We start from the raw sequence: 24,838 nt of genomic DNA, 5'->3' as shown, positions 1-24,838 counted from the left end.
GAGTACGCCAAGAGCAACCAACGCCTGGTAAGTATGCGTACAGTAAAGTAGGGTAATCCGACGTCAAGAAATGGGGGAAAACTCAGAAGTGCCGCTGTTGCCCGAGTATTCCCAGCAACCGCCTGAGTGGCTCAACGTTTCCCGCGGAACACCCCTGGTTCGCCCGAGCTGGCACCAGTCGCACTGAACCCATGTGGTGATTGCTAGCAGAAATAGCAGTATTTGCCGACCCGGGCGAAAATACTATGAAGTGAAAAGGAACCCAGGTAGTATGCGGCTTAATGTGGGTAGATGGGCTCGATGAACACAGCACGCCATTGCGGTCGGGGATGCTGATGGTGCGTTGGTCAGCAGGATTCGAAATATTGAAATATTGAGGACTCGACGTGGTGAGAATGAAATCAATGCCGACTAGCACAGCGGATGGTGGAGATGGTAAAGATGTCAAGCCCTTGGCCCTTGGAAGCTACCTGGTACACGAAAATGAGCCAGAGCTCGGTAGCACCGCGGCTTGCTCATGTATAAGTCGAAAATCCCAGCTGAAGCTGCTGACGGTCAGCAGGTGAGAAATCCACAGCATTTTGTTCTCGCATGCCATGTCTCTCTATTCCTAGTCTCGTGAGGTCGGTATGTTTGTTCTTGTGTCCCCGCGATAGGTAATCCTCAGTTGTCTTGGAGTTGCGCAGCGTTGGGCCGTTCCGAGACATACGCTGTCTTGGTTGTGAGATTGAGCCCATCGTCCGTCCGTCGCCTGTCCCTACAACCGGCATCTGGATGGGCGACTACGGTACCACGATGGCTGCTTGATACCACTAACATGGGCGACTCTCGTGACTGACTTCTTCCTAGAGGAGGATGAACGACAACAGACAGGGCGGGGCGGGGCGGCGTGGCATACTTCCAACGGGTGGTCCGCGGCGGTCGTGCAAGATGGCTGGCGTGATGATGGCTTTGTCGGGTGCGGCACAGATGCCCAGACTCTGATCAGAAATTGGCTGCAGGTTGAATATGCAGTCGAGGACGGGTCGAAGTCGAGAGAAGTGGGTTGTGGCGCCTAAGCCCGACGCAAGTCGGTGTGGTGTGGGTGATGTGGGAGGTGTGGGGAACCTGGAAGACGTGGAATATTGGATCCTAGACTGGGGATAGCCTGTAAGAAATGACGAACAGCTCACCAAAGGATGAGCAAGAACCAGGCAGGAAAACACCAGGCGAGAAGAAAGGAAAGGAAGACAAGGTTGAGTTAGACGGGATGGCTGCCCTGTTGTCCACTCAACCGTGATCTTGGCTTTCGACACGGCAAGAGTTTCCGGCCCCCAAACCCGACAGCAATACCAACAATTAGGGCAGCAGTTCGCCGTTGCTGTATCTGCAGAAGCAGCGAACTGTCTAGACTCTGGACGCCTATTATGCAGCCACAATGCGAATCGAACAAGATGTGCTTTTTCTGCCAGGCATGCATAATGCAGAAAACTGCATCCAAATTGCCTATACGAGCATCGGACGTTGACAGAGGAAACCAACTGTCTCTCTTGAATAAGCATAAGATGGCGGGGTTCCCGGGAGATTTGCATAAGGTACCTAAGGTAAGGTCGGTATTCGTAGGGCGATTTATGAATCCGCCCAGTGGGACCCGAGAATCCGAGGTGCTGCCACCTCAGATCGTGATGCTCCTCCTCCACCGCCCCTCCCGGCATATTTCCCCCCTCAGGTACCGACCGCCGCCCTTAACCCCATCTTCGTTAGCCTTATTGTCTGAGTTATCCGCGAGCTGGTCATCAGCCACGCCCTGGTTCTCCCGTCGTTCTATTTCTCCCATTTTACCACGTCTGGAAAAGTGACTTCTGCCATCCATCTCATGTTGATTCTGGCGCCTTCCTAGGCTCGTGCGCGGGTGCACCTACCTTACCTTAATCCGAGTCTGTGCGCTTACCTTAAACAAGTGGGTCATTCTTAAGTGGAAAAGGTACGTACTCCGTACCTTCCATTCCAGCGTCTCCGCCCAACCTCCATCTTTCTCTCTGCGCTTTCAAATTTATGCCGCTTCCTTGCGGATGGATCATGGCATCAGCTTGCCTTGCGTCATCAACACTAAATCGCCTGCTTTTCTGCCTCTTGACTGCTTGGACTTCCATAACGCCGACTTCGGAAAATCCCTCAACGACGCAGCTTTCCTGACTGACCAATGTCAGACGAGGGCTAAGACGCACCAGTGTACGGATGCCTAGCTAGGTAGGTAGCAACGTGACCGTTCTCTACAGCTCTCGCTCGCATTTCTTCCGCTTTTCCAATTGCCAGTTATGCCACTTGGTCAAGAACTGGTTCTCTCCGGCCACGAGCGCCTGCGTCGTTCCAGGCACTGCGCACACGACACCAAGTCTCCGTCAGGCAGATCGCCACGAGAGGTCAGCATCGGTACCCACCTCAGCAGATAATGATGTTCTTTTGTTTGGTGATTGCGCCGCTCAACCGTTCCCGCCGACTTGGCCCAAGTCTAGACTTCTTCGTCTCCACACTATCATAGGTTGTCACTATCCATGCCTACCTAATAATGCGGTCTTCGTCACATAAGAAAGCCTATCACACTTGACCAGCGACCCGCTGGAGTGATCGCCAGAGCTCCACTACCACTTGACCTCTCTCTCTTTTCTCCGACTGTTCCTGAGCATTCCCGGCTTCTGCACATCTTGGCAGGAACATCGGCGATTTGGTCTTTCCAAAGCTGTCAACGGGTCTTATTCGATGATGCTAGGTGCCGGAGACATGTTCCGAAAGTACTAATTAGCCTGACCATCTCGCCAGACTCTAGAACGGGACCATATTTGTAAGTTATGCCCCAACATAGCCTGTCAAATGTGTAGAACATCTTCAAAACGTTCTCAACTTCAAGATCAAGACAGATGTCAAGTGAAGAGCAAATGCGCAGTTAAAGGTCATATGGCTTCCTAAAAACACCATGCGTCTAACACGAGGAACAGAACAATACAAGTGATCCCAATCTTACAGTCTCTACCCACGACCTAAGACTCCAGCTCGATGATCTGGCCCATCATGGACTGCAAGTAGTTTATCTGCTCTTGCAAGAACTGCCTCGTTTTGGCGATGTTGTAGGGGCGTTTCTCCACTTCTCGGCGGCGCTCTTCCCTGAGTTTACCTCGGATGCGCTCCTCAAGATTTTCCAGTCGGTATTCAGTGTACTGAGTATATAAGTCGCTCGTGTAACTGATAGGTCGGACGCCGGTGAGGATAGACTCGTCTCTAACAAAAGGTGACTTCGGTCTGAACGCAGTAACCATGGCGATGCGCTCACGTCCACCAAAGGCCTTCAGAGCCTGATGCCGGATGTACCGACCCTGCATCACAACGGCAGTACCCTAGGAGTCGTCAGTCCGGACAAGGGTAATACGTGAACGGAAACATACCATAGCCGGCCCTCTGACCTTTTTAATCTCTCCGCCTGGCAGCTGGATCGCTGTCTCACCACCCACCATGCCGGTGCAGTCGGAGGCCATGGTCACACAAACAAACGGGTAGCTGTCGTAGTGCCAACCGACTGAGGATGTCTGGTCGCCCGAACCCACCGTCGGGATGTTCTGGTCGTTGATCGAGATGTTGACGTTCGCAATCTCGTAGTCAAAGGCGGGCACAAGTTCAACCCCGGCGACCTCCGACACGATTCTCAGGACCTCCGGGGATAGCCAAGCATCGAAGCAGAAAGGAGCCATCCTCCGCGAACGTCAGCAAGCCATCACACATCTTCATACCATTCAAGACGCGAGCTTACTCGGGTTTCAGGCCTCGTATCAAATTCGGCGTCAAATCCGTCGCGAATCGGCAGTTCTCGAGCGTCCAGTCATCAAAGAGCTCGGCCCGCATCTGCAGCATGGCGTCTTTGGTGAAGAGCGGGAATGGGTCTGACACAGCGTTCTTCGAGATGCCGTGGCCCTCGAGGCCGATTTCCTTCATGGTGACGATGTTCTTGGGGGGCTCGAAGGCGAGGTGCTCTTTCGCGTTCCAACGGACACGCTTCGTCGTGCGAGCCTCGTCGACGATGAAGTCGGGGATTTCCTGCGTCGGACGAGTTGGCTTCTTCACCTTTGGTCCTTCGACATAAGGCGCCTCCGGAGGCGAGACTTGAGGAGCTTCGATATCGAGGGCGGGCATTTTGGTTAGTTTCAAGCAATGTGTGGTGGAAAACCAGGTGCTCTAATGAGGTATAATTATGGTAGATATTTAGAGTTGATAGTGAGAAAAAGTTGATCTTCGAGCTTATGGTATTACTAAAGGCATCGAGGATATTGCTTCATCATTTATAGATGGTGTTCCTTGCTGTCAGTGGCGATGTCTTCGGATGCCTTATCTTTCTCTAGGTGGTTCTCGAAGAGGCGGATATCACGTCCGTGATATCCGGTTATCAGAACCAACCTCGTGAATGCGGACACGGTTTCTCAACCCGACTGGACGCGAAGCTGTCTCGGCAGAGATAAACAGACGTGTATTTCTGCCTTAACTTGACGATCAAGATGTGACCCCGCTCGTATCGGTCAAACTTAGATTTGGCGGCCATGCGAAATCGCAGCCTCACTTGTACCCCATATAAGAAGTGAGGTCCGAGTAAGGACATTGGGACCGAGGACTATCATCCGTGACCATTTTGGCGGCACAACTCAAGTTGGAATCATGCCGCATCGGGCAAAAAGAAGCATCTTATCTCCTATCTCGATCATTATGTGTTGTCAATGTCCAGCGTTTCACTGCTGGCTCCATGAGAGCATCTCTGGTAAGGTAGGGAGAACAATGTCCGGCGGGCCGACGAGACGCGTTGATCGTTTGGATTGTTCGCAACCGCCTTTCTTGTCTCGATGTCGTTTTGTGACCCAATCAATACTTCCCTCGCTCTCTTTTTCTCACTTGGTTTGATGATCCTGATAACACACAAGCAAGAAATAGTCTTGAGTTCCGGCTGGCCGACGACGTCCTATCTTATCACAATTTCTCAGTTGCATAATCCGTTTTTGGCAGTATAAACTCTCTTCGTCGTGTGTTCTTCATCATTCTCATCTTCAACATACAACCGTGTCACCAACCATAGTGTCTACTTCTCCACAACGTCAAAAATCCACCACTATGTTCGACGTCGTCGTTATCGGTGCTGGCATGGCCGGCCTCCAAGCTGCATATTCCGCGAAACAAGCAGGTCTGTCCATCGTCGTTCTCGAGGCAAGAGACCGTGTCGGAGGCAAAGTCTGGAGCATTCCCCTAGCATCCGGAAAGGGCGTCGCCGATCTTGGAGCCGCCTGGATAAACGACAAGCTGCAACCCCGCGTCACGGCCTACGTTCGCCAATTCGGGCTGGACACAACCGTGCAAGCCATCGACGGGGTCGCCATCATGCAAGTATCAGAGGACCAGCGGCTCGAGTTCCCCTTTGGCATCGTGCCTGATGTAAGTCGCCCCGGAATATCGACACATGCCGTCGCTGATACCTTGTTAGTTTCCAGAAGAAGAGAAGCAGAACCTGATCAGAATCCGCGACCATATCGAAACTGTCGCAACCAGGAAGGAAGCCCCTCGATCCGAGGATGATGAGATCTCGCTCGACACATACGTCCGCAACCTCGGCGCGAACGACAAGACCGCCAAGATGGTCAACATCTGGGCGCGCGCCATGCATGGTCTGGAATCCACGCAGGAATCGGCTGCCTACTTCATCGATTACTGCCGTAGTAACCACGGTCTTCTCGCCATCCGAGCGGATGATCAGACTGGTGGTAACTATATGCGTCTTCAAGGAGGTAAGTCTACGAATGCAGTATACCGTCGCCTGGCATTTCACTGAACTATCCTAGGGACAATGCAGATCGCTCGCGGTATGGCTGGCCTGGTTGGGGAGGAGAACATCTTCCTTTCCGAGCCCGTGGCGTCGATCCATGACCATAACACACAGGTCGCGGTCACTACCACAACGGGAAAGATTTTCAGAGCACGAAAGTGCATCATATCTGTGCCCAGTGCCTTGCTGAAGGACCTCAAGTTCACGCCCAGCCTCCCGGCTCCCGTCCAGCAAATCGCCAACTCTTCCCGGCTTGGAAATTACAACAAAGCCATTCTTTTCTACGACAAGCCCTGGTGGGAAGATCTCGGATACAACGGTTTCTTCTTCAGCTACGTCGGCCCGATCAGTATCGCCCGGAACTCAAGCGTGCCCGAGAAGGGCCACTATGCGCTGACGTGCTTCATCAACGGAGACCCCGGTGAGGCATGGAGCAAGCTGCCCGCCCACGAGCGTCGGCATGCAGTATTGAATCAGCTGGCTTCTGTCTACAAGGCCGGGAAGGACTCCGATCTTTGGCGCCCCCTGGAGATATTCGAGCAGATTTGGAAGCATGAGCAGTACAGCCAGGGCGCTCTGGCTCCTATTCCTGCTCTGGGGCACTATACCAAGTTCGCGTCTGTCTATGGGAAGTCGGTGGGAAACTTACACTTCGTCGGGACGGAGTATGCGAACCATTGGAAGGGTTACATGGAAGGTGCCCTGACATCGGGGGCTGAGGGCGCACGCGAAGTTGTAGATGCCATTCGACACAATCCGAAGGCTCATTTGTAGAAGAATCTCATATTGACAGTCGGTAATCCAAATACACGTACTTCTCTCAACTCAACATCAAGCGTACGTCTGATCTCTCCACAATCTCCCGCCAGTAGCTCGTTGTCCTATTCCTCGCCGAAGGGCCAGTCTCCCAAACCTCCTTCAAAACCCCCACCCCCGTCCTCAGCGCCTCGATCCTGTAGACCTCCACATGCTCATACCAGCATCTAAAACGAGCCTGCAGCCCCTCATCAAAAGCTTCGCTGCCCGCGATGAAAGCCGGCCAGTACAACGGCGCAGCCAGCGCCTCCGTCCCCGACTTAAGCCTCTCTATGGCTTCCATGCTCTCCAGAACGGCGGTGACGTATGGCAGGAGGAATCGGTGACCGACTAGGCGCACGTGCTGGGCAAAGTAAATCACGAGCGCGTTGTGAAAGGCGATGGTGTGTTGGTGTATGATCTTGGACTTGGTCGAGATCGCCTGTGCGGCGCATTGCTCGAGACATGCGTTGGTGGGCCAGTCCATGATGCTCTTCTCCAAGTCGTCACACTCGTCGACGAGGTGATCTGGTATGATTGCGGTAGGATTCGCCTCCTTCGCGTCATACAATTTGTCAATCAGACCAATGACTTTGGTCAACAGGAAGAGCAGAGTATGTGGTATGCCGTAGATTCTCTCGCAATTGCTGATGCGGGTCTCGAGGTCTAGGTCCAAAGTCGACTTGTATCCCAACATCTGGTTGTAGAGAAGTCTCTGGCAGAAGACGTCATCTTGGTCGTCCGAACCAGCGTCAGTATCAACATCGACAGTGTCGACAGAAGACAGGAACCGTCGACTCGCACGATGAAGCCTTGGAGCCGTGCTTTCGAAGATTGCCCGTAAGTAGAAGTATATGCGATGGAGAGACTGGGCTTTATGCGAGTACTTGCTCTTCCATTTCCGCGCCTGGTTGATGAGATTGAAGGCCCCGTCTAAATGAATACCGCAGGTCTCCGTGTCCCCCGAGATAACCTCAAAGTATTGTTAGTGAAGGTGTACTCAAACGTCGGAAAACAGGACTCACGTTCATAGTAATCATCGAGAGAGTCGTCGCCAGAAAATCCTTGTATTTAGGCCTTGACTTGGAGTGGAAGTCGTTGTTGGCGGCGTCCCTCAGCAGTTTGATAGTCCGACATCTGTAACGATTTGCTGCCGCTCTCCAGTTGAGGGCTTCATCTGTTCTGCATGCTGCGCTGTTGTCGTTGGATAGAAAGAACGCACTGATGCCGAGCAGTGTGCTCGTTAGAGCATTTCGTATCGTAGAAGTCGATCCGTATATGGTCATCTCCCCAGCGGATTCGAGAAGCTTGGGGAGGTGAACTGTTTTCCATGGGCTTTTCTCGTGGTCTATGACGCAAAAAATGTAGAGAACTCTCTTGGAGTAATGGTGCATCAAGAATCTTTCGTTGACTGAAAGGCAGGAGGACGAAGTAGGGTTTTGGGTTAAATAAGGCGATGTTGATTCGTCACCATGGGCAGTCAAGGCGCGAACGTCAGCTTCCTCGACGGTGTGGGAGTTGATACAGGGTGTGATAGTAGAGTCATCAGGAACACAAGATATTTCTGTGGGTAAATCGGGGGTTGGAATGTCAAACTCGAGAATCTGTGAATGATCCAGCACGTTTAGATTCAGAGAGTCCCAGGATGCGATTTCCGAACTGTCTTGCTCTAGATCCGGAATGTGACTCAATTCACATGAAGCGTCTGTGAGACCAATTTCGAAAAGATCATCCAGCTGGACATCTTTCCGAGAGTATTCGTTACGATTTTTAGTATTTGAGCCGAACACTCCGAAGCACTCGATTAGTAGGGAGACACCTTCGTTGTCAGTGGCGTCCCCGCGAGACTCGACAGAGTCGAGAGTATTGAGGATATGTTCCACTCGACCGTAAGGCAGAATGCGTCGGTGAGGGTCTAAGTCACCCGTCAGAAATAACATCAGATACGTTTGTCTTGAGTGTATACCAGGCGCTATCTTGCTTCTCGCCGCAGCCGGTGAGGTCGAGTCCTCGCTGCCGTTGCCATTCACCCATTGGAGTTTCACCCCATAACCCTCACACTCGGTACCTTTTCGACGACACTGACGGCAACAAGGTTTCGCTTCATCGCACTTGACTTTGCGTGCTCGGCATGTCCAACAACCGGAGAAAGTCTTAGCATGCTTCCTGAGCCGATAAGAGGGGCGACGGTTGCCCGGCATGGAGGAGGTCGACGTATGAGACTAGGGTTGTGAACCAAATTGTATGTTAAACGAGCAAAGAGAAGAAAACCAGGACCGAGAGCAACGATGAGGAATCAGTGGAATTGTAAGGCGTGCTCAATACTGGGTGATGCTAACAAGATGCCGACTCGGGGACTGATCCGGGCGGGGTAAGGACGAGACGCACTCCGGACCCACCCTACCTAGTTGTTCGGACCTCATTGCCCTGCTCGCTCTTGTTAGCCACATTCCTATCTTCTGATCGATAAGCATATCGACCCTGATAATCAATCAGACCATCGAACACAGAACTCACCTAGCTATCAGTGCTATCTTTGATGTCCTGCATAAGTATCCAAATGGCTCGGTTGAGTCTTATCTACAGAAGCGTAAGTCAAGGTCAATGAGATAAACTTTACACTATTGAACCTGCCGTTCACATCGTGTCAAGCATGTCTACCACTACTGTCACCCAAGTTGCCATCAGAAATGAGTCTGTGAACCAAATCAGCCCATCCGTCGTGGAAGACGGCAAGCTCGACCAGACTTTCACAACGGGCGGATATCCATTCCCAGGTGTTCCGCAGTTTGACGACTTGTACAAGAAGCGACAATGGCAACTGGAACATATGGCTGCTGCGTTCAGAGTCTTTGCCCGAAAGGGCTTCACAGAAGGCACCGCTGGACATATCAGTGTCCGCGATCCAGTTCAACCAAACACCTTCTGGATCAACCCGTAAGTTGTCATACAACATTTGCATCACACGGCTGACACTCTTCAAGTTTCGGGGAACATTTTGGCATGCTCAAAGCAAGTGACATGGTCCACATCAACGAGGAAGGTCAAGTCATTGGCGGAAACAAAGTCGCTGTCAATACGGCCGGCTTCCGCATCCACGGCGCTATTCACAAAGCCCGCCCAGACATCAACGCTGCCTGTCACACCCACTCGCCCGCGGGGAAGGCGTGGTCAACATTCGGTCGCCCGTTAGATATCATTAGTCAGGATACGTGCACCTTCTCAGGTATCCAGGCAGTCTACTCAAACTTTGGGGGCATCGTTCTCGGAGAGGATGAGAGTGAGAACATTGCCGCAGCTCTCGGCAAAAAAAACCGGGTTGCTATTCTGCAAAACCACGGGATCCTCACGGCGGGAGCCACTGTTGACGAGGCAGCATATCTATTTACGCTGATGGAGAAGTCCTGCGAGGTGCAGATCATGGTCGAGAGTACGCGGCTCACAAAGAATCTCATCAGCGAGCAAGAGGCTGAATATACCGCCAAGATCTACCAAGATCCAGTGAGTAACGATGATTTCGTTTACATGGTGACGCATGTGGCTTATACATATCATCTAGGCAACCCTTTATATTGAGTTTCAGCCAGACTTCAAGTACGAGGTTTATAAGTCCAACGGGGAACTGAGTAAGGATGTCTGAGGTGAAGGGGAAGGGGAAGTAAATCATGCTGTTTTGGAATTAACCTATAGTGTAATTGTCTCTCTTCTAGTGTATCTTTCTAATTGTACGGGTTTCCCGTCTTGAAATCAGGCGTCCAAAGACCCTTCTCCTCCTTCACCTTCAGCTGCAAACCCTTCATGATACCATAAATCACACGCAGTGTAGGAGTAGGAACACCCAACCTCTCACCCTCACGCATTGGCTCTCCAATAAGATTCTCAATCTCCATCAGATTCCCCTTCTCGTAATCCTGGCACATGCTAGGCTTAAAGGCAGTGTCATCAGGATCTTGGTGTATGACTGCGTCGACGAGGTCGGGCTGCAACGTCACCCCAATAGCTTCGGCAATAGCACGAATCTCCAGGACGATGGGTAAGACCAAGTCGTCAATGACATGCTGGCTCATTCGCATCCGCGGAGTGTCCATGCCCAGGATAGAGGAGACTGGGTTCATCGAGGCGTTGTAAGCAATCTTACGCCATCGAACTCCTGCAACGTCGGGCTCGTAGACAATATCCAGCTCGCCGTGGGGGTTGTATAGTTTAACGTAGCGCTTTGCAGCTTCTTCGGCGAAAGTGGAGGGTACTCCAGGAGATGAAAAGGCACCGATCTTCTGGCAGTCGGGATCGTCGCTGCGTATTTTCGCGTGGGCAACTTCATTTGCACCGGTGTAAATGACGCCACTAATAAGAGGGTTGGTAGGGAACCGGGATATCAGTGGCTTCTCAATGTTGATGCCGTTTTGAGACAGGACGATGGCCGTCTTTCCTGGAGTCACAGCTGGGGCGATGATCTCAGCCACCGTGGGCGGAACGTCTGGGATATTCTTCGTTGTGACAAGAATGAAATCGAAGGGTGTTGCGTCTCCATCAGAGACATTTGGGACGTGTTTGACAACTTCAGGCGGAGAACTATGATCAGCTGCATGTTCTAGGTCGATTCCCGCATGTGCACCTACTGGCTGCTGGCCTCCAAGCTTTCACTGTTCCCCATTGGACGGATTCAATATCAATCCCATTTTCCACGGCTGCATCGTAGTTTGATCGCATCACAGCCGTGACCTCCGCCAAGCCGCCTTTCTCTAAGGCGTAGGCGCATATGGTGCCAATTCCTCCTGTACCGACGACCAATATTCTGCTCTTGGACATGATGATCGCGATCGACAGACGGAAGGCGGAAGGCGGAAAAAGAAAAGTATCGATAAGCTGCGAGTCGGTTTCTTCCCGTATGTTGGTTGGTGAAGGTCCAGAGTTGAAGAACTCATGTGCATCTCACGTGCGAGTAATCATTCCTAATGCTCGAAAAACGGAGTACCGCACTTCAAATGGCTCTCATTTACATGCCGACATTCAGTTAATCAAGATTGGCTAGGATTTCTTAAGCAGTTCCAAAGAGGGAGTTGAGAGCGAGAATGCCCCGCACCTACTCCTACAGAGCAGGAGTAAGCGACCGGCGATGGCTTCTGAATAATCCAAATGAATGATATCGGCGATACATGTGTCTTATCTCCGCTTGTATCTGCATACTGGAGTCATAACTCTTCTCGGATCGCCAAGGATTCGCATTGAGAAGCCATGTGTCGATGTTTCCTATTCGGATTCCCGTCGCGAGAGTAACCCCGGGGTTGACCTCCGATGCGTTCGCGGTAAAAGTGGACCTATTTACCCCGCATCGCCGCTATGCAATCGGGCCTGGTCCGGAGTCTCAGAACATGCTCCGGCTTCAAGTCCATGGTTGATACAGGAATACATGGCTTGAGAGATCGTTACAAAACCTCATAAGTCTGCGAAATCTAAGTTCTTGGTCGCACATAACATCTCTGCCTAATGTTGCAGGTGACAGATTAACGTGCACGTATACGTCACGCGAAAGGCTGATATCCATTGAAACGGGATAAGAGTCAAGACGAAGGCAGCATGGTCAAGAGCCATGATTACCAAGCACTTCAGAATGGCACTCGACGTTCTTAAGGCTCACTAATCCTCTACTCAGCTTATTCATTGCGATGCAGCCACTCAACACTAGTTTCGTCCAGGATCTGAAAACCCCACACCGAGCCGAGGTCGAGGTCATGCGGAGATCAATTGCGCTTTTGAGAGATGCCGAGGCACCCAACAAGGGGGCTTGAGAATCACTTCATAAAACATCTGGGTTACGGAGGAGAGTGGGAAATCAACAACTCACGTACAATATCGATTTCCTGTCTTCCAATATCGCCGCATCAGAAATTCACAATGGCACGTCTTCCATACCCCAACGTCGACCCGAAAACCGCACCTCTCAACATCCTCAAGTTACTCGCACACACCCCAGCCACAGCCAACCCATGGTCGCAAGTCGGGGCAGCTCAATTCAAGGATCTCAAACTCTCGAGCAAGAACCGAGAGTTGGCCATCCTCCTCAGCACCTCTAAATTCCGTGCTTCGTATGAATGGACGCATCACGTACCGGTGTCTACAAAAGAAGGCGTGACCGACGCCCAGCGTGACGTCCTAGCTCAGGCCGGCAAACAGAAGGGTTTCTTCCTGCGATCACCGCCACAGACTGCCGATCTCTTTACCTTGCAGGAGCAGACGCTGTTGGTGTTTCTTGAGGCGATCATCGATGGGCCGCAGGTCAGCGAGGAAATCTGGAAAAGGGCGAAATCCGAGTTCTCTGACAGGGAGATTGTGGAAATCATCACGCTTCAGGTAAGTCTTCCCGGGTACTCTGGTTGAATATGATTGCTGATTGATCAGGGATTCTATTATACCTTCTCTCGATTGACGACTGTTCTGGATATCGAGCTGGAATCTTTCGCGGGCCCTTCAAAACTATGATAGAATTAGATTACCGCTGTATCCTCGATGCTATTCGTCCATTTAAGGGTTTGTGAAAGAAGACACCCGAATCATTAGCAGCTCTCGTGAGCATATGGTCGCGATTTGTATCGTGTGGCTCGGAGGATAACGCGCGCTCGATTCTTTCGGTATAAAAGCTATTGCAGAACATGCCTTACATAGGATTAGACGACGCACATTAAATTGCCTGTGACTTGTTTTGGATGAGCTGCTTAACCTCAAGCAACACACGACTGGAGCCAAGAAGATTATAGCTTTGAAGCCCTTGATTTGACATTACTTCTCGTCGTCGTCGTCGTCGTCGTCGTGTGATTATTCGTAGATGACACTATTGATTTATCAGCCTGGCAAGTCATCGAGATAGTTGACGTAGCCGGAACAGGCAGTGTGAACGGTGAGCTACTGGTGGGAACATTTCCAATACACAATGACGAGACCCAATGGCCCACTTTGTGCTCAGTTGATGTAAACAACGGTAGTACAGGGCTGTTGTGGGAGATGCGATATAGCGTGAAGCTAGCCTATATCATACGCAATGCTTGTCATTACGAGAAGTTGTTTCCTGTACTACGTATTTTGTCGAGTCCGTTGTACTTTTGCCCGAATGCATATGGATCTGATGACCAGCTGGCGCGGTGAACCAAGCGTATATAGACTAGTCCACTAGTCCTGTCCGCCTTGCCTGACACGTATAGACTCAGAGAATCTAGGCTGATTTCTTGAACCGCGGATGTGATGCCAACATCCAGTATGACGGACAGTATTGCAGGAGATCATCCAGCCACGGAAACAGCAGTCACGCAGAGCAGAACTCCTCAATACGGTCATTCAACTGAGCCTTTGTTCTATCTCAGTTTCTCGCGGTACATGGCGAGCTATTCAAACATCCGCACGCCAAGCCAATCTGCTTTTCCGTTACCGTTTTCCAGTTTGCAATATCAGCCTAAAACATCTCATTTCTCATCAAATCACAACACAGACCTCCCTCTTATGCCTTGAGAATCTTGGTCAACTCCGCAACGATCGCATCACCGACCTCCTTGGTGCCGGCGTTGCCGCCGAGGTCCTTCGTCCGCAGGCCGTTGTCGATAACAGCCTTGACGGCGTCCTCGACGGCCTGGGCCTCCTTGGGCAGGTTGAGGGAGTAGCGGAGCATCATGGCGACGGAGAGAATAGTACCGATGGGGTTGACGATGCCCTGGCCAGAGATATCAGGGGCGGAACCTGTAATTTGATGTCAGCACGCGGCAAGTCAGAGGCAGTTTAGGGGTGGACATACCGTGAATGGGCTCGTAGATACCGTTGCACTTGCCCTTGCCGTCGGGGATACCGCTCAAGCTAGCACTGGGCAGCAGACCAATGCTGCCGGGGATAACGCTGGCCTCGTCGGAAATGATGTCACCGAACAGGTTGCTGGTGACAACAACACCGTTCAGAGCGCGAGGGTTCTTGACCAGGATCATAGCGGCGGAGTCGATGAGCTGGTGCTCGATCTTGAGCTGGGGGAACTCCTTCTCGAAGAGCTCGGTGATGACCTTGCGCCACAGACGGCTGGTGGCCAGGACGTTGGCCTTGTCCAAACTCCAGACAGTCTTCTCACCGCGGGCAATGGCCAGGAAACCAGCCAGACGGCCAATGCGCTCGACCTCCTCGCGGGAGTACGGCTCGCTGTCCCAGGCCTTGCCATCGCCAGTGTCCTCCTTGCGCTCACCGAAGTAGATACCGCCCGTAAGCTCACGGACGATGACCATGTCGGTGCCGCGGCACACGTCGGCCTTGAGGGGAGAGAAGTCGACGAGAGCCTCGGAGGCGAAGCTGCAAGGGCGCAGGTTGCCGTAGGTTCCCATCTCCTTGCGCAGCTTCAGCAGACCCTGCTCCGGGCGCACGGCGCCGGTACCCCACTTCGGGCCACCGATAGCACCGAGGAGGACGGCGTCGGCGGCATTGGCGGCGGCGAGGGCCTCGTCGGTCAAGGGGGAGCCGGTGGCATCGATAGAGGCCTGGTGGATTGCTGATCAGTCGACTGAAGAGGGGTTGAATGCTGGGCGGGATCGGAGGGACTTACACCACCAAGGAGTTGGTCCTGGAGGTTGAACTTGCCAGCGGAGGGGCTGTTGGTCTCAATTGTCTTGAAAACCTACGGGCGAAAATCAGCTTCACGATTCGGGGTGTTACGATTTCCGATAGGTTCGGTAGGCATACCTTGACTGCCTCAGCGACAACCTGAACAGAGTTTCGTTAGCTACGTTCGTCATTCCTCTCCGCCAATCCGGAGCTACCCCATTCGAGAGCTCACCTCAGGACCGCAATGGTCACCACCAAAAACCACAATGTTGTGTGTCGCCATTTTGTCTTTGTTGAAAATAGGAATGGGTGTTGAAGAATTGGAAGAAGGAAAGGGTATCAGATGCAATTGAGCAGATGTAAAGGAGAAGGAGCAAGACACAAGTCAGGTTCAGTACGAAGGAAATGAGTCCGTCCGGTAAACAGGTGAGCTGTTGCCCCGCATCCCGCACAAGATTGAAAAAGTTAGGCGCAGTTTCGACCCCGCCTTCCGAAGTCGGAGGGGTAGCTTCGCCCTGAACTGCCTGCTAAAGCTGAAGCCAGGCCTGTGTCCCCGCTGGGTCCCAGCACCCCACGAAGCTGATCGGAGCTTCGCTCGGCTTGTATCGGCGCCGGTTCGTCCCGGTGACCCACTAATATTCCCCCTTCCGGTCTTGTCTCCGGCGTGCTCCTTCTGTTTCGCATACCTGGCTCGGGAGGAATCAGGCCGAGTGGTGCAATGCCCTGCCGACTTCGATGCCGTATTACTAGCCGGACCGGCTTTTCCGAAATGTGGCATGGCGCAGTTTCCCACAGTTACGAAGACCTTGACTCCTTACTAGTTTCCGGCGACAGGTATTTCTCACTAATTATTCTCGAGGTGTTGTTCTACTCAAACCGAATCGAGGCTTGGTGTTGAATTTGAGTCCTTCGAACTGGTATGTTTCGTGGAGTCCTTCGCGGTGTCCGAGATGCGCGATGGCAATGATGACAGCTTGTCTATGAAGTCCATAAAGTAGGCTATTCCTCGGTGCCCGCGAACAGATGACAGCGATGGAGATACTGTCCCCTCTAGTGCTTCTCTACTACCCTCAGAACGTTCTTTTGAGTAAACACCATGCCAACTCTGCCAGCTAGCAATGCTTCTATCGCGGACGGGGGATAGCTTAACCCTAGCCGCCCTCAGTCATATGCAAAACAGTTCTCAATCACCGCTCAAGGTCAACTTTGCAAGTCGACTGCCACAGCCTGGTCACTTATTCGATACCCAGCCAGCCTGCCAATTACGAGATCAGCTGAGGGCTGGAGTTGTCTTGGCCTGCTTACGCCTGTTTGATTGGTCACAAGGTCTACGGTGCCACTCACTATTCCGACGACAGTCACAGCCTGATTTCTGACATGGTAGAATCGGTTGGTGTACCCGATGCAAAATTACTTGTGTAACGTATACGCCCTCAGGTGGCTGGTTAGTTCCCAGAATTCACGTTCCCGTCTGCTCAGGCTTCGTCACCATCTTCATTGCTCACTGCATGTCCAACGATATCAACTCAAGGAAGCGTGTCTTCTATTTGCTCGTTATTCTCAAATATGGAACAAGGAACACTTGGGCAGGGGTGGAGAGTGAAGAGAAAGCCGGTGCCCCAAGCACCAGAGGAAGGCCAAAGCCTACCTCATGTCGACAACGTCCCGTCTCCCTCGCACAGCCAACTTCGACGTCATGCATCGCATGTAAACCATTCTTTGGCACTCCCGGAGGACGACCTGATCCCTCTCATTCAACTTGAGGAGTATAGGGGGAATACGCCTTCGACCAGGCGAGCTGCTGCAGATAACGACCAGGCAGGAGACGCGCCTGGGTCCGACGATGTTTCTGCGCTGTCAGGAACAGCCAATTATGCCGACCCTCACCAGTCTCCACATTCTTATACTCATTCCGTTCGATCTTCAGAAACGGTAACGATTCGCGAGAGAAGAAATCCTGAGCCAGAACCTCCTGGCGACTGCTTCGATCTTATCCCTTCAAATCCACAACCGTGGAAGACAGTCATCCTGTCTTGGTGGGAAGAATTAGTCTGGTGCCTTGTAAGTATTGCTTCAGTAGGCGCTTTGACTGGTGTACTCCGTCACTTCGACGACAAGCCTCTGCCCCAATGGCCTCTGGGCCTCACTCTCAACACTGTAATTGCTTTACTGGCGACCTTCGCCAGAGCCGCGTTCATCATACCAGTGTCAGAGGGCCTTTCGCAGCTTAAATGGCTTTGGTACCGGAGGGAAAGGCCGTTAAGAGACTTCCAAGATTTCGATGCTGCGAGCCGAGGGGTCTGGGGAAGCATCCAGTTAGTGAAGACTACTAAGGGCTGGTAAGTGCTAATCGAATTGCTTATACATTCTCTTTTCCGGCTAATAAGTTTTCTAGGTCCCCAAGCCTACTTTCGATGATCGTCATCTTGACAGCAATTTTGACGTCAACTTTGACGCAGTCCACTGTGACTTACCCTACCCGCCTGACTCCAACCCTTCCGAAGCCAGTCATACCTCGCGCGGTTAAGCTGTATTCATGGTCACCCAACTTGTACTACTATCGTGTGTACCATTCATGCATCTCAAATTTCAGTGGATGATAGCTCTGCTAATAGCTATGCTTGACAGTTCACGCCGAACTAGAGTTCGACGCAAGCATCCAGGCTGGACTCAGTCACAGTCATGATTCGGAGTTCCCGTTCGACCAACCAAGATGCCCCACCACCGAGTGTGTCTGGGATGTGGTCAGTACGCTCGGGGTCTGCGTCAAGACTTGGAACGTCACCGCATTTTTGAATGTGACTTATGGGGATGGAGATAGCAGTCACGTCCTCAAGTTTGCTTCGCTGCCTAACGGCGCGTACTCAAACCTGAGCATTCTCAGTTCTGGCATGGTAAGCCTCAACAATGGGCAGCAGCCCATGTACACTGCCTTTGATGAGTCAGAGATACCCAAGACTCGAATTTCCGAATTCAGCATTATTTACTCCGTTCACAACCAAGGAGTCCGCGCCGTCGAGGCCATGTTCTACTTTTGCATTCAGAGATACAACGTCTCAGTCCATAACAACATCGCGTCGCGAGAGCTTATCGACGCGACGGTCGATTCGGGTTACTTCTTGTTCAACATAACCCAGACCTCTAGCCCGATCAACCTCACAGGGCTCAAGGTCCCTGGAGAGCCCAACACGAAGTTCCCGTACGGCGGCAGAGTGGTGCCATTGCTTCGGGACAGCCTTGACCACGCGCTCAACGGCACCTTCTCGCAGATATCGAGTCCGGGCAGTGAGCGAGGCCGAGCGCCGTCCCGGTTCTTCAGCGCCTTCGATGAGATGTACACCCCTGACACCAAGCACAAAATGGGAGATGCAGTCACTAATATAACGAACAACGTTGCGAGGAGCTTGTCGAACTCGTGAGTACCTGCTCTTGCCTACTCTGAACAACCCGTGACAGCCGAGCTAAAGGATCGACCTGGAAACACAGCTTACACAGGCTCTCCACCGACCCAGCAAACGTGACGGGTGAGGCGTTCATCACCGAGACTTACGTCAAGGTGCGGTGGGCGTGGCTGGCATTCATATCGTCCCAGATCGTGCTTTCAACCATCGTGTTAGCTGTAACCATTATCCAGGCGAGGAATGCTGGACTTGGAATCGTCAAGAGCTCCACTCTTCCGGCCTTTTTCGTCATAGACACGCACGACAGGGAGTTGTTAGAGAATGGGAAGGGTTTGAAGAAGCAGCAGGAAGAAGTTGACGACTTGCTGAAGGAAGGTCATGGTGTCGGCTGGAAACTTGGACTGACGGACCATGGTTGGAAGCTTCACAGCCGATAGTGAGGTCATTTCCCCCAGGGAGCGTGGTTCGAGTATTTGGGTACCTTGAGATATCTGTCAGGAGATCCTCAATCGGCGAACGTCTTTCCCGTTTCGACGCCGGCGTTATTCTCAACTCCGAGTTCGCCACCCGTATGCTCCTGCCGACAAGAGTTAGTCACTAACCGTCAGCTTCTAGCTTCTCATCAACAATCCTCAACATCTACAACCAAAAACTTCAAGAAACGCGTTATTCGATCTCTTAACACGCAGTGCTTGGCTCTCAACAGTCTGTCTAGCTTAACAACAGCTTAAGGTTTCTGGTCCCTAGTTCCACTAAAAAGAGGATTAGAAATTAACAAAAAAACATACAACACCAGGTATTCGCTAGTCGTCACCAACCCAACTACTAATCCAGCCCTCACTACTCTTACCTATGGGTACTCATCGTCTTAGGGGTGAAGCATATTACCTCAACCAACGGACGATGACTGTCCCAAAGCAAGCGTCTGGACGGAATATCCTTAATATATGCTGAAACGGAGCATCCCCGTAATCATCTGCCAGCTCCGTTTGGCAACGGTTAGTCTAACTTTCCACTATAACACGCCCTTCCCCCTACCACACACCACTACTATCACCTCATCACCCTTTTTTTATAATTTCTTGTTTTTCAATTTCCTATCCACATCTTGCTCCAACTATAAGTCACAATCAGCCTTATTAGCTCCCTCAGTACAGTGGGTATTCTATTAAGGCGACCACCTCAGCGCCTATAGTGCAGCTCTGGGCCGATTTTGTGCCGTCCTCTTCTGCACGCCTGCGCCAGACATGGTAGCAGCTCCGTTGCCAGAAGCGCTGGACGTGCCCAGCCCATAGCGAGCTACCTCGGCCTTTTCCAATTCTCCCGAGTAGATGTCCACTTCAGTACCTTAGCAAATTGAGTTCTGGTGCATTCTCATCTCATACCCACATTTATCCGGATTTCTCAACCCTATCATCATCAATGGGATTCTAATGGATAAATTTCTCCACCATAATCCACGTATTCGGAGCATTGGCCAATCAATGAACAATGAATCCCCATGACGTAAGGTTGCACACCTCATCATCATCGTCCACACCTTTCTTTCTTCAGAGGTATTCTAAGCATCATCAAGATCGATTCGTATTCTCAGTTAACACCCCGAAAACAACCGGCTTCCCTCCACATTGCCGTCCTCCAACATAAAAAAAGTCACGTCCATTCCATCATCTTCGCCGCCAACAGCCCTGCCCTACAGTGACATCGACTTCGACATCGACGCTGAACTCGTCGCGTTCGCAGCCGAGACAGCCACCGCCTTTACCAACATGATCGAGAGCGGCCTCCACATCCTCTCGTCCCTCCGCAGCCTCGAAGCCCGGCTTGCGCCATCGACCGACTATATGACGACCCGCAGCCGTCTCCCTGCCTATTCATCCCAACTGTTATCATTGGTTGTCCTGGACTGCGACGGCGTTGTTGCCAGCCTGCTCTAACTCATTTGATCCATTCCTTTGTGAGCGTCACAATGCCCGAAAGGTTGCGCAAGGCGTGGACGCGGTCGTGTTTGTCCTGCAGGTTGAACCAGCAAGTGCCGGCTATTCTGAGGCACTCGTCAAAGGGGGACGAGCTGTCGGCGGCATTCGCCACGATTTGGTCGATGTACTCGGGCGTCGTGCTGGCCGAAAAGAAGCGCAGATAAGTCTGGGCGGCGACGATGATGAAGACACTAAACAAAGACTCAGCTCAGCTCAAGGCCGTCATCCAATCAGCCAGTCGGCCAACCCCCTTCATGTTGGCGGCGCCGGTACTCACGTGCTTCTGTTGTCACCCGGACAGAAACGGGCTGCGAGCAGCTCGCCAACGACCTGGCCCAGCCACGAGTCGTCAAACTTGGGCTTGCCCTCTACGACGGTGCCGAGGGCTCGCTTTGCTTCCAGCGGGGTACGGCCGACGCCGAGGTGGCCGAACTGGTGGACGTAAAGACCGCCGTCGTCAAAACAGCCGAAGGAGACATTGCTGCCGGGCAGGTGCGTCGTCAGGTTACGTCTCTGGACGTCAAAGTCGACGACAGGGTCCGGGCATCTGGCGCCGTGCTGCGGAGGGGCCCAGAGCAGGGTCTGACGGATGAACTCGCTGATGAGGCTTACAGTGAGGTCCTCAGTGGCTGACGCGACGGCAGAGAACTCTCTAGGCGGGACGAAGTCGGAGTGCGGCGATGTCATGACAGGGGGTTCGGAGCTTGGATGGGAGGACGGCACGTAACAGGGCGGATTGAGGATGGTTGTCCAGCGTTGAGGCCTGGGTGTGTGTGGGAGATGCTGTGGTCCAGGGTTGTCATCTGCGTCAAAGGCGTTGTTGTTGACGTTGTTGACGCCGTTGTCGTCGTTGTCGTTAAGACCAGGGATAACTAGGCTGGCGTGCGGTCCGATGGATGGCGAGGAAGCGACATGGCTGAACGGCGCAGGCTCGTTAAGGCCCATGATGGGCGGCGAGCTGCCCAGTCCGCCGGGCGACTCTTCCACGGGGGCGGCAGCATAGGTCAGGGTCTTGGGCGACGTGACCCGGAAGCGATCCAACAAGGACCAAAAGCGGCCATTCACAATGTCTTGACGGACGTAGGCATGCTCAGACTCAAGCGTCCCGGGTATCTCTCGGTGAATCAGGCTGGTGAGATTGCGTAGTGCCGCGGGATAGTCGGAATAGAAGCCGGCCAAAGCATCCCCGCACGAAGGCATGTCAGCGGAGATTTTGCGCGTGTTCTGGAAGGCCTCTTGGTTTTCTCTGATGGCGGGCAGCAGAGTCTCCTCACTCTTGGTGACGATCACACGGCAGGCGCGCAGCTGGTCGCGGCCCCATGAGCTAGTGCTCTCATCCAAGGCCTCTTTCAAAGTGGGCGGGCTACCGGGAAGGTTTTCAAGAACCGATTTGTTGGTCACGTGGTCGATATACCGAGAATTCATGATGACCGGGAGACAGAGGCGGTAAAGTTGAGAAATTTGAGGGGAGAAAGCCAGCTTAGAGTGAAGGTAGAGCGAAAAGAAGGCCGCCGGGAACTACGTTGAGTTAGAAGAGAAAGTGGGAAATGGGGATAAAGTGAATAAATACCTGAGACTCCCGACGGATTCAGAACTGAGCATCTTTTTTTTTCTGGAGCAGTCCATGAGTTGACACTAAAGCGGCAGCCTAGAAAATTCACTCAGCTCAAAGGAAGGCAGGCAAATACAGAGAAGGCAGGCAAATACAGAGAAGGCAGAGTCGTCTTGCTTGGTGTTTTCTTGTTTAAAGGTCAAGGTTGGGTACACACCTTAGGGGTAAAGGCTGCTCACCCGGCCGTTGTGGCTGAGCCCTTCTGTGGCTTCGTGCCTTTGCACCGCCGTTCACTCCGTCTTGGCACGTGACACTGTGACACTGTGACACTGCGACACCTCGCTGGATTCTGTCATCATTCCTCTGGCAACAACCAGCAAATGACAACAAGCACCCCTGCCCGTACACACCACCACAACCACTACCTCCTCATGATGCCAGCGACATCACCATCACAACTGCAGTGCTCGGGCAGTTCTGTGCACGAAATTCTGCGGCAGTACCCTCGCGAAAGACTCTGGGTCCACCCGTACTTCTGGACATCGCGCCACCTCACTCTGCTTGACTGCGCCATCATTGATGCTACTGCTATGGACGCCCTTCCCATGACCAGCACAAAACCCCAGCGCAAGAGACACAGCGTCCGGAAGCTTCTGCCTTCCCCAACGGCAGAACCAAACGGGTTCTCCCCTCCTCCCACCCCCCCCCAATTGCCCACAGTCACCAGCCATGATGCAACCCTCCCAGATCACGCAAGATGGGCCAGGCGCATTGCTCAGAGCCCCGTTTTAGTGGCTAGAGATGTGGCCATGAGAAGTCTATTGAAGCAGCAGCAGAGGAACAGGGATCTCATAATCAAACAAGTCGCGTTCGTCTCTTCCTAAACCCCTCCCTCTTGATTAGCAGGCAGTCTCAGCTAATGAATTCCACAAATGACAGGAGCAAAGTGTCTTTCCGCCTCGAAAAACTCTCCCAACATATCCCCTGTTCCGTTTATGCCGATTCGCTTACCCCGGCCGGCCCTTCGATCGTCTTCCTCGAGGCCAACGACCTCCGAGAACGCCGTGCCGCCATTCTGAAGCGTCGCTTCTTGCCGCGATATAGCAAGCCGGGCCACTCTCTCCTCAATATACACCTCGCCCGACTCGGCGATGTCTGTCCCTGGCAGGATCCATACATCGCCGCTGTCCTGATTGCAATTGCCCAGGCCCAGCGCAAGGCCATGCGGCGCCTCTCGCCATCTCCAACGGGGGACACTTTCCAGGCAGGTGCACCTCGCATCCCCCCAAGACTTTCTCCTCGGCTCTTGCTGTGCCCAGACTAACTAGTCCCTGTCGCTTTGCAGGTCCGTCTTCTTCTCAGCGACGTCCAGGACACGTCCGTCCTGCGAATTTTCACGGCCGATGTTTCCGACGCCTACCTCGACAAGCTCGCGCATCCCCACATACGTCCCCCACCGAACTCGTCCATACAGATCCGTGTCACTAAAATTCCGTACGAGCCGTACCTGTCTTTCCAGCAGCGCCTCTTGGAGACACTGTTTCCACGCTGCTGCAAGCGTCAAAGAGAAGAAGAAGACGAGAAGAAGGAAGAGGAAGAAGAAGAAGAAAGAGAGGCTCAAGATGAGCAGGATACCCAACGATGGAATGCCCGCCGCCAAAGAGTACAATAATGATAGCGAGGTGGTGCGTTTGTGTATTTTCCTCGGTGTTGGGTGGTTCTTGGGACAAGGTGTTTTGGCACATTCGACATGGTGGTTGGTCACTGGCATCTCCTAGATGAGTGATTCCACGTTATGGTCTTTTTGACTGGTCTTTTGATTGTTTGCTATGATACCTCAAGTTTCGCCTTGGTCGTTTTATTTTCTTTAACAAATGCAATGACGTTTGATTCCCCGTCACGCTCTGTCTTCCTCTTTTGCTTAGTTAAGCTTTCTACAGTATAGACAGTCTAAACTCGCTGCACTTTGTTCAAGTAGCTATCTCTCTCTACTCATGGGGAGACGAGGCTGAAGAAGGCTTAAGGATTCCCCTGAACTCCATGCCGGAACATCAGCCAAGGCCCAGTTCCTCTGCCACAAGCCCGCCGCATCCAAACTCGACCTGCTTAGACCTAGACAGCTTAGAGATAGGTCTGGGACCAGGAACCCAAGGACAAAAGCAAGGTCAACATCATACTACCTAGGTCTTCCTACGAAAACAGCCCTTAGTCCACGGCCCTCACGAGCAATGTGACGGCGTCTAGGGATACTCACAAACGGCCAGACTCTTTCTCCCTATAACGTAGTTAATAAGCAAGTAGGCTAGATAAGTAAGTAAGCTACTTTCTTATTATACTTTTAAGTAGACTTTTAAAATTTTTAATAAGATACTTAATTTTAGCTTAAAATAAGTAAAAACTTTAGTTTTATTTTAGGCAATTAATACCTAGGTATAAAGTTTTAATACCTAGGCATAACTCTTATCTAGGCATAGAAATCTCTATAACACTATTAGCCACAGATTCTCACGCCCCACAGCTACTTTAATAAAAGGTAGTAAAGGTCTTCTCCTTAATATTCTAGCTTTTCTCTTCTTACTATATATTACAGCTAGCTAACTAATAGTGGGGTTTATATTAATAGTAAGTTAGGTAATAATAATAGTAATAGTTATTAGTTATTCTATAGGTCTAATTAAGTAATTATAGGTCTTTAAAGGGCTTAGTAATTAGTTAA

The 24,838-nt window shown here is 52.0% G+C and overlaps 10 protein-coding genes across 10 annotated transcripts; 5 read left to right on the top strand and 5 right to left on the bottom strand.

The window, feature by feature from the left end:
• Window positions 1-3,017: 3,017 nt before the first annotated feature.
• Window positions 3,018-4,161, bottom strand: CkaCkLH20_08372 (uncharacterized protein; the record flags this gene model as incomplete). The annotated part of the gene is made up of 3 exons (XM_038891087.1): window positions 3,018-3,371; window positions 3,420-3,723; window positions 3,782-4,161. The coding sequence occupies 3 exons, from the start codon at window positions 4,159-4,161 to the stop codon at window positions 3,018-3,020; spliced, it is 1,038 nt and encodes a 345-aa protein (XP_038743461.1).
• Window positions 4,162-5,124: 963 nt separating this feature from the next.
• CkaCkLH20_08371 (flavin containing amine oxidoreductase) lies at window positions 5,125-6,604 on the top strand (the record flags this gene model as incomplete). The annotated part of the gene is made up of 3 exons (XM_038891086.1): window positions 5,125-5,442; window positions 5,492-5,792; window positions 5,847-6,604. 3 exons carry the CDS (start codon window positions 5,125-5,127, stop codon window positions 6,602-6,604), a joined length of 1,377 nt encoding a protein of 458 aa, XP_038743460.1.
• A 46-nt stretch (window positions 6,605-6,650) lies between these two features.
• CkaCkLH20_08370 (uncharacterized protein) lies at window positions 6,651-7,911 on the bottom strand (the record flags this gene model as incomplete). Its single annotated transcript, XM_038891085.1, has 2 exons — window positions 6,651-7,598; window positions 7,651-7,911. The coding sequence occupies 2 exons, from the start codon at window positions 7,909-7,911 to the stop codon at window positions 6,651-6,653; spliced, it is 1,209 nt and encodes a 402-aa protein (XP_038743459.1).
• Window positions 7,912-9,278: 1,367 nt separating this feature from the next.
• On the top strand, window positions 9,279-10,265 carry CkaCkLH20_08369 (class II Aldolase and Adducin domain-containing protein; the record flags this gene model as incomplete). The annotated part of the gene is made up of 3 exons (XM_038891084.1): window positions 9,279-9,562; window positions 9,610-10,126; window positions 10,185-10,265. 3 exons carry the CDS (start codon window positions 9,279-9,281, stop codon window positions 10,263-10,265), a joined length of 882 nt encoding a protein of 293 aa, XP_038743458.1.
• A 79-nt stretch (window positions 10,266-10,344) lies between these two features.
• On the bottom strand, window positions 10,345-11,434 carry CkaCkLH20_08368 (uncharacterized protein; the record flags this gene model as incomplete). Its single annotated transcript, XM_038891083.1, has 2 exons — window positions 10,345-11,183; window positions 11,245-11,434. The coding sequence occupies 2 exons, from the start codon at window positions 11,432-11,434 to the stop codon at window positions 10,345-10,347; spliced, it is 1,029 nt and encodes a 342-aa protein (XP_038743457.1).
• Window positions 11,435-12,520: 1,086 nt separating this feature from the next.
• CkaCkLH20_08367 (uncharacterized protein) lies at window positions 12,521-13,003 on the top strand (the record flags this gene model as incomplete). Its single annotated transcript, XM_038891082.1, has 1 exon — window positions 12,521-13,003. One exon carries the CDS (start codon window positions 12,521-12,523, stop codon window positions 13,001-13,003), a length of 483 nt encoding a protein of 160 aa, XP_038743456.1.
• A 1,111-nt stretch (window positions 13,004-14,114) lies between these two features.
• CkaCkLH20_08366 (3-isopropylmalate dehydrogenase) lies at window positions 14,115-15,473 on the bottom strand (the record flags this gene model as incomplete). The annotated part of the gene is made up of 5 exons (XM_038891081.1): window positions 14,115-14,350; window positions 14,406-15,126; window positions 15,192-15,263; window positions 15,329-15,349; window positions 15,423-15,473. 5 exons carry the CDS (start codon window positions 15,471-15,473, stop codon window positions 14,115-14,117), a joined length of 1,101 nt encoding a protein of 366 aa, XP_038743455.1.
• A 2,131-nt stretch (window positions 15,474-17,604) lies between these two features.
• Window positions 17,605-20,528, top strand: CkaCkLH20_08365 (uncharacterized protein; the record flags this gene model as incomplete). Its single annotated transcript, XM_038891080.1, has 4 exons — window positions 17,605-17,752; window positions 17,819-18,605; window positions 18,686-19,005; window positions 20,278-20,528. 4 exons carry the CDS (start codon window positions 17,605-17,607, stop codon window positions 20,526-20,528), a joined length of 1,506 nt encoding a protein of 501 aa, XP_038743454.1.
• A 1-nt stretch (window position 20,529) lies between these two features.
• CkaCkLH20_08364 (uncharacterized protein) lies at window positions 20,530-21,995 on the bottom strand (the record flags this gene model as incomplete). The annotated part of the gene is made up of 2 exons (XM_038891079.1): window positions 20,530-20,761; window positions 20,848-21,995. 2 exons carry the CDS (start codon window positions 21,993-21,995, stop codon window positions 20,530-20,532), a joined length of 1,380 nt encoding a protein of 459 aa, XP_038743453.1.
• Window positions 21,996-22,553: 558 nt separating this feature from the next.
• Window positions 22,554-23,794, top strand: CkaCkLH20_08363 (uncharacterized protein; the record flags this gene model as incomplete). Its single annotated transcript, XM_038891078.1, has 3 exons — window positions 22,554-22,990; window positions 23,062-23,390; window positions 23,451-23,794. 3 exons carry the CDS (start codon window positions 22,554-22,556, stop codon window positions 23,792-23,794), a joined length of 1,110 nt encoding a protein of 369 aa, XP_038743452.1.
• Between the last annotated feature and the right edge of the window lie 1,044 nt (window positions 23,795-24,838).

This window comes from Colletotrichum karsti (assembly GCF_011947395.1).
Source record: "Colletotrichum karsti strain CkLH20 chromosome Unknown Scaffold28, whole genome shotgun sequence".
NCBI classification, from domain to species: domain Eukaryota; kingdom Fungi; phylum Ascomycota; class Sordariomycetes; order Glomerellales; family Glomerellaceae; genus Colletotrichum; species Colletotrichum karsti.
This window is presented reverse-complemented; position numbering and strand designations above follow the sequence as displayed.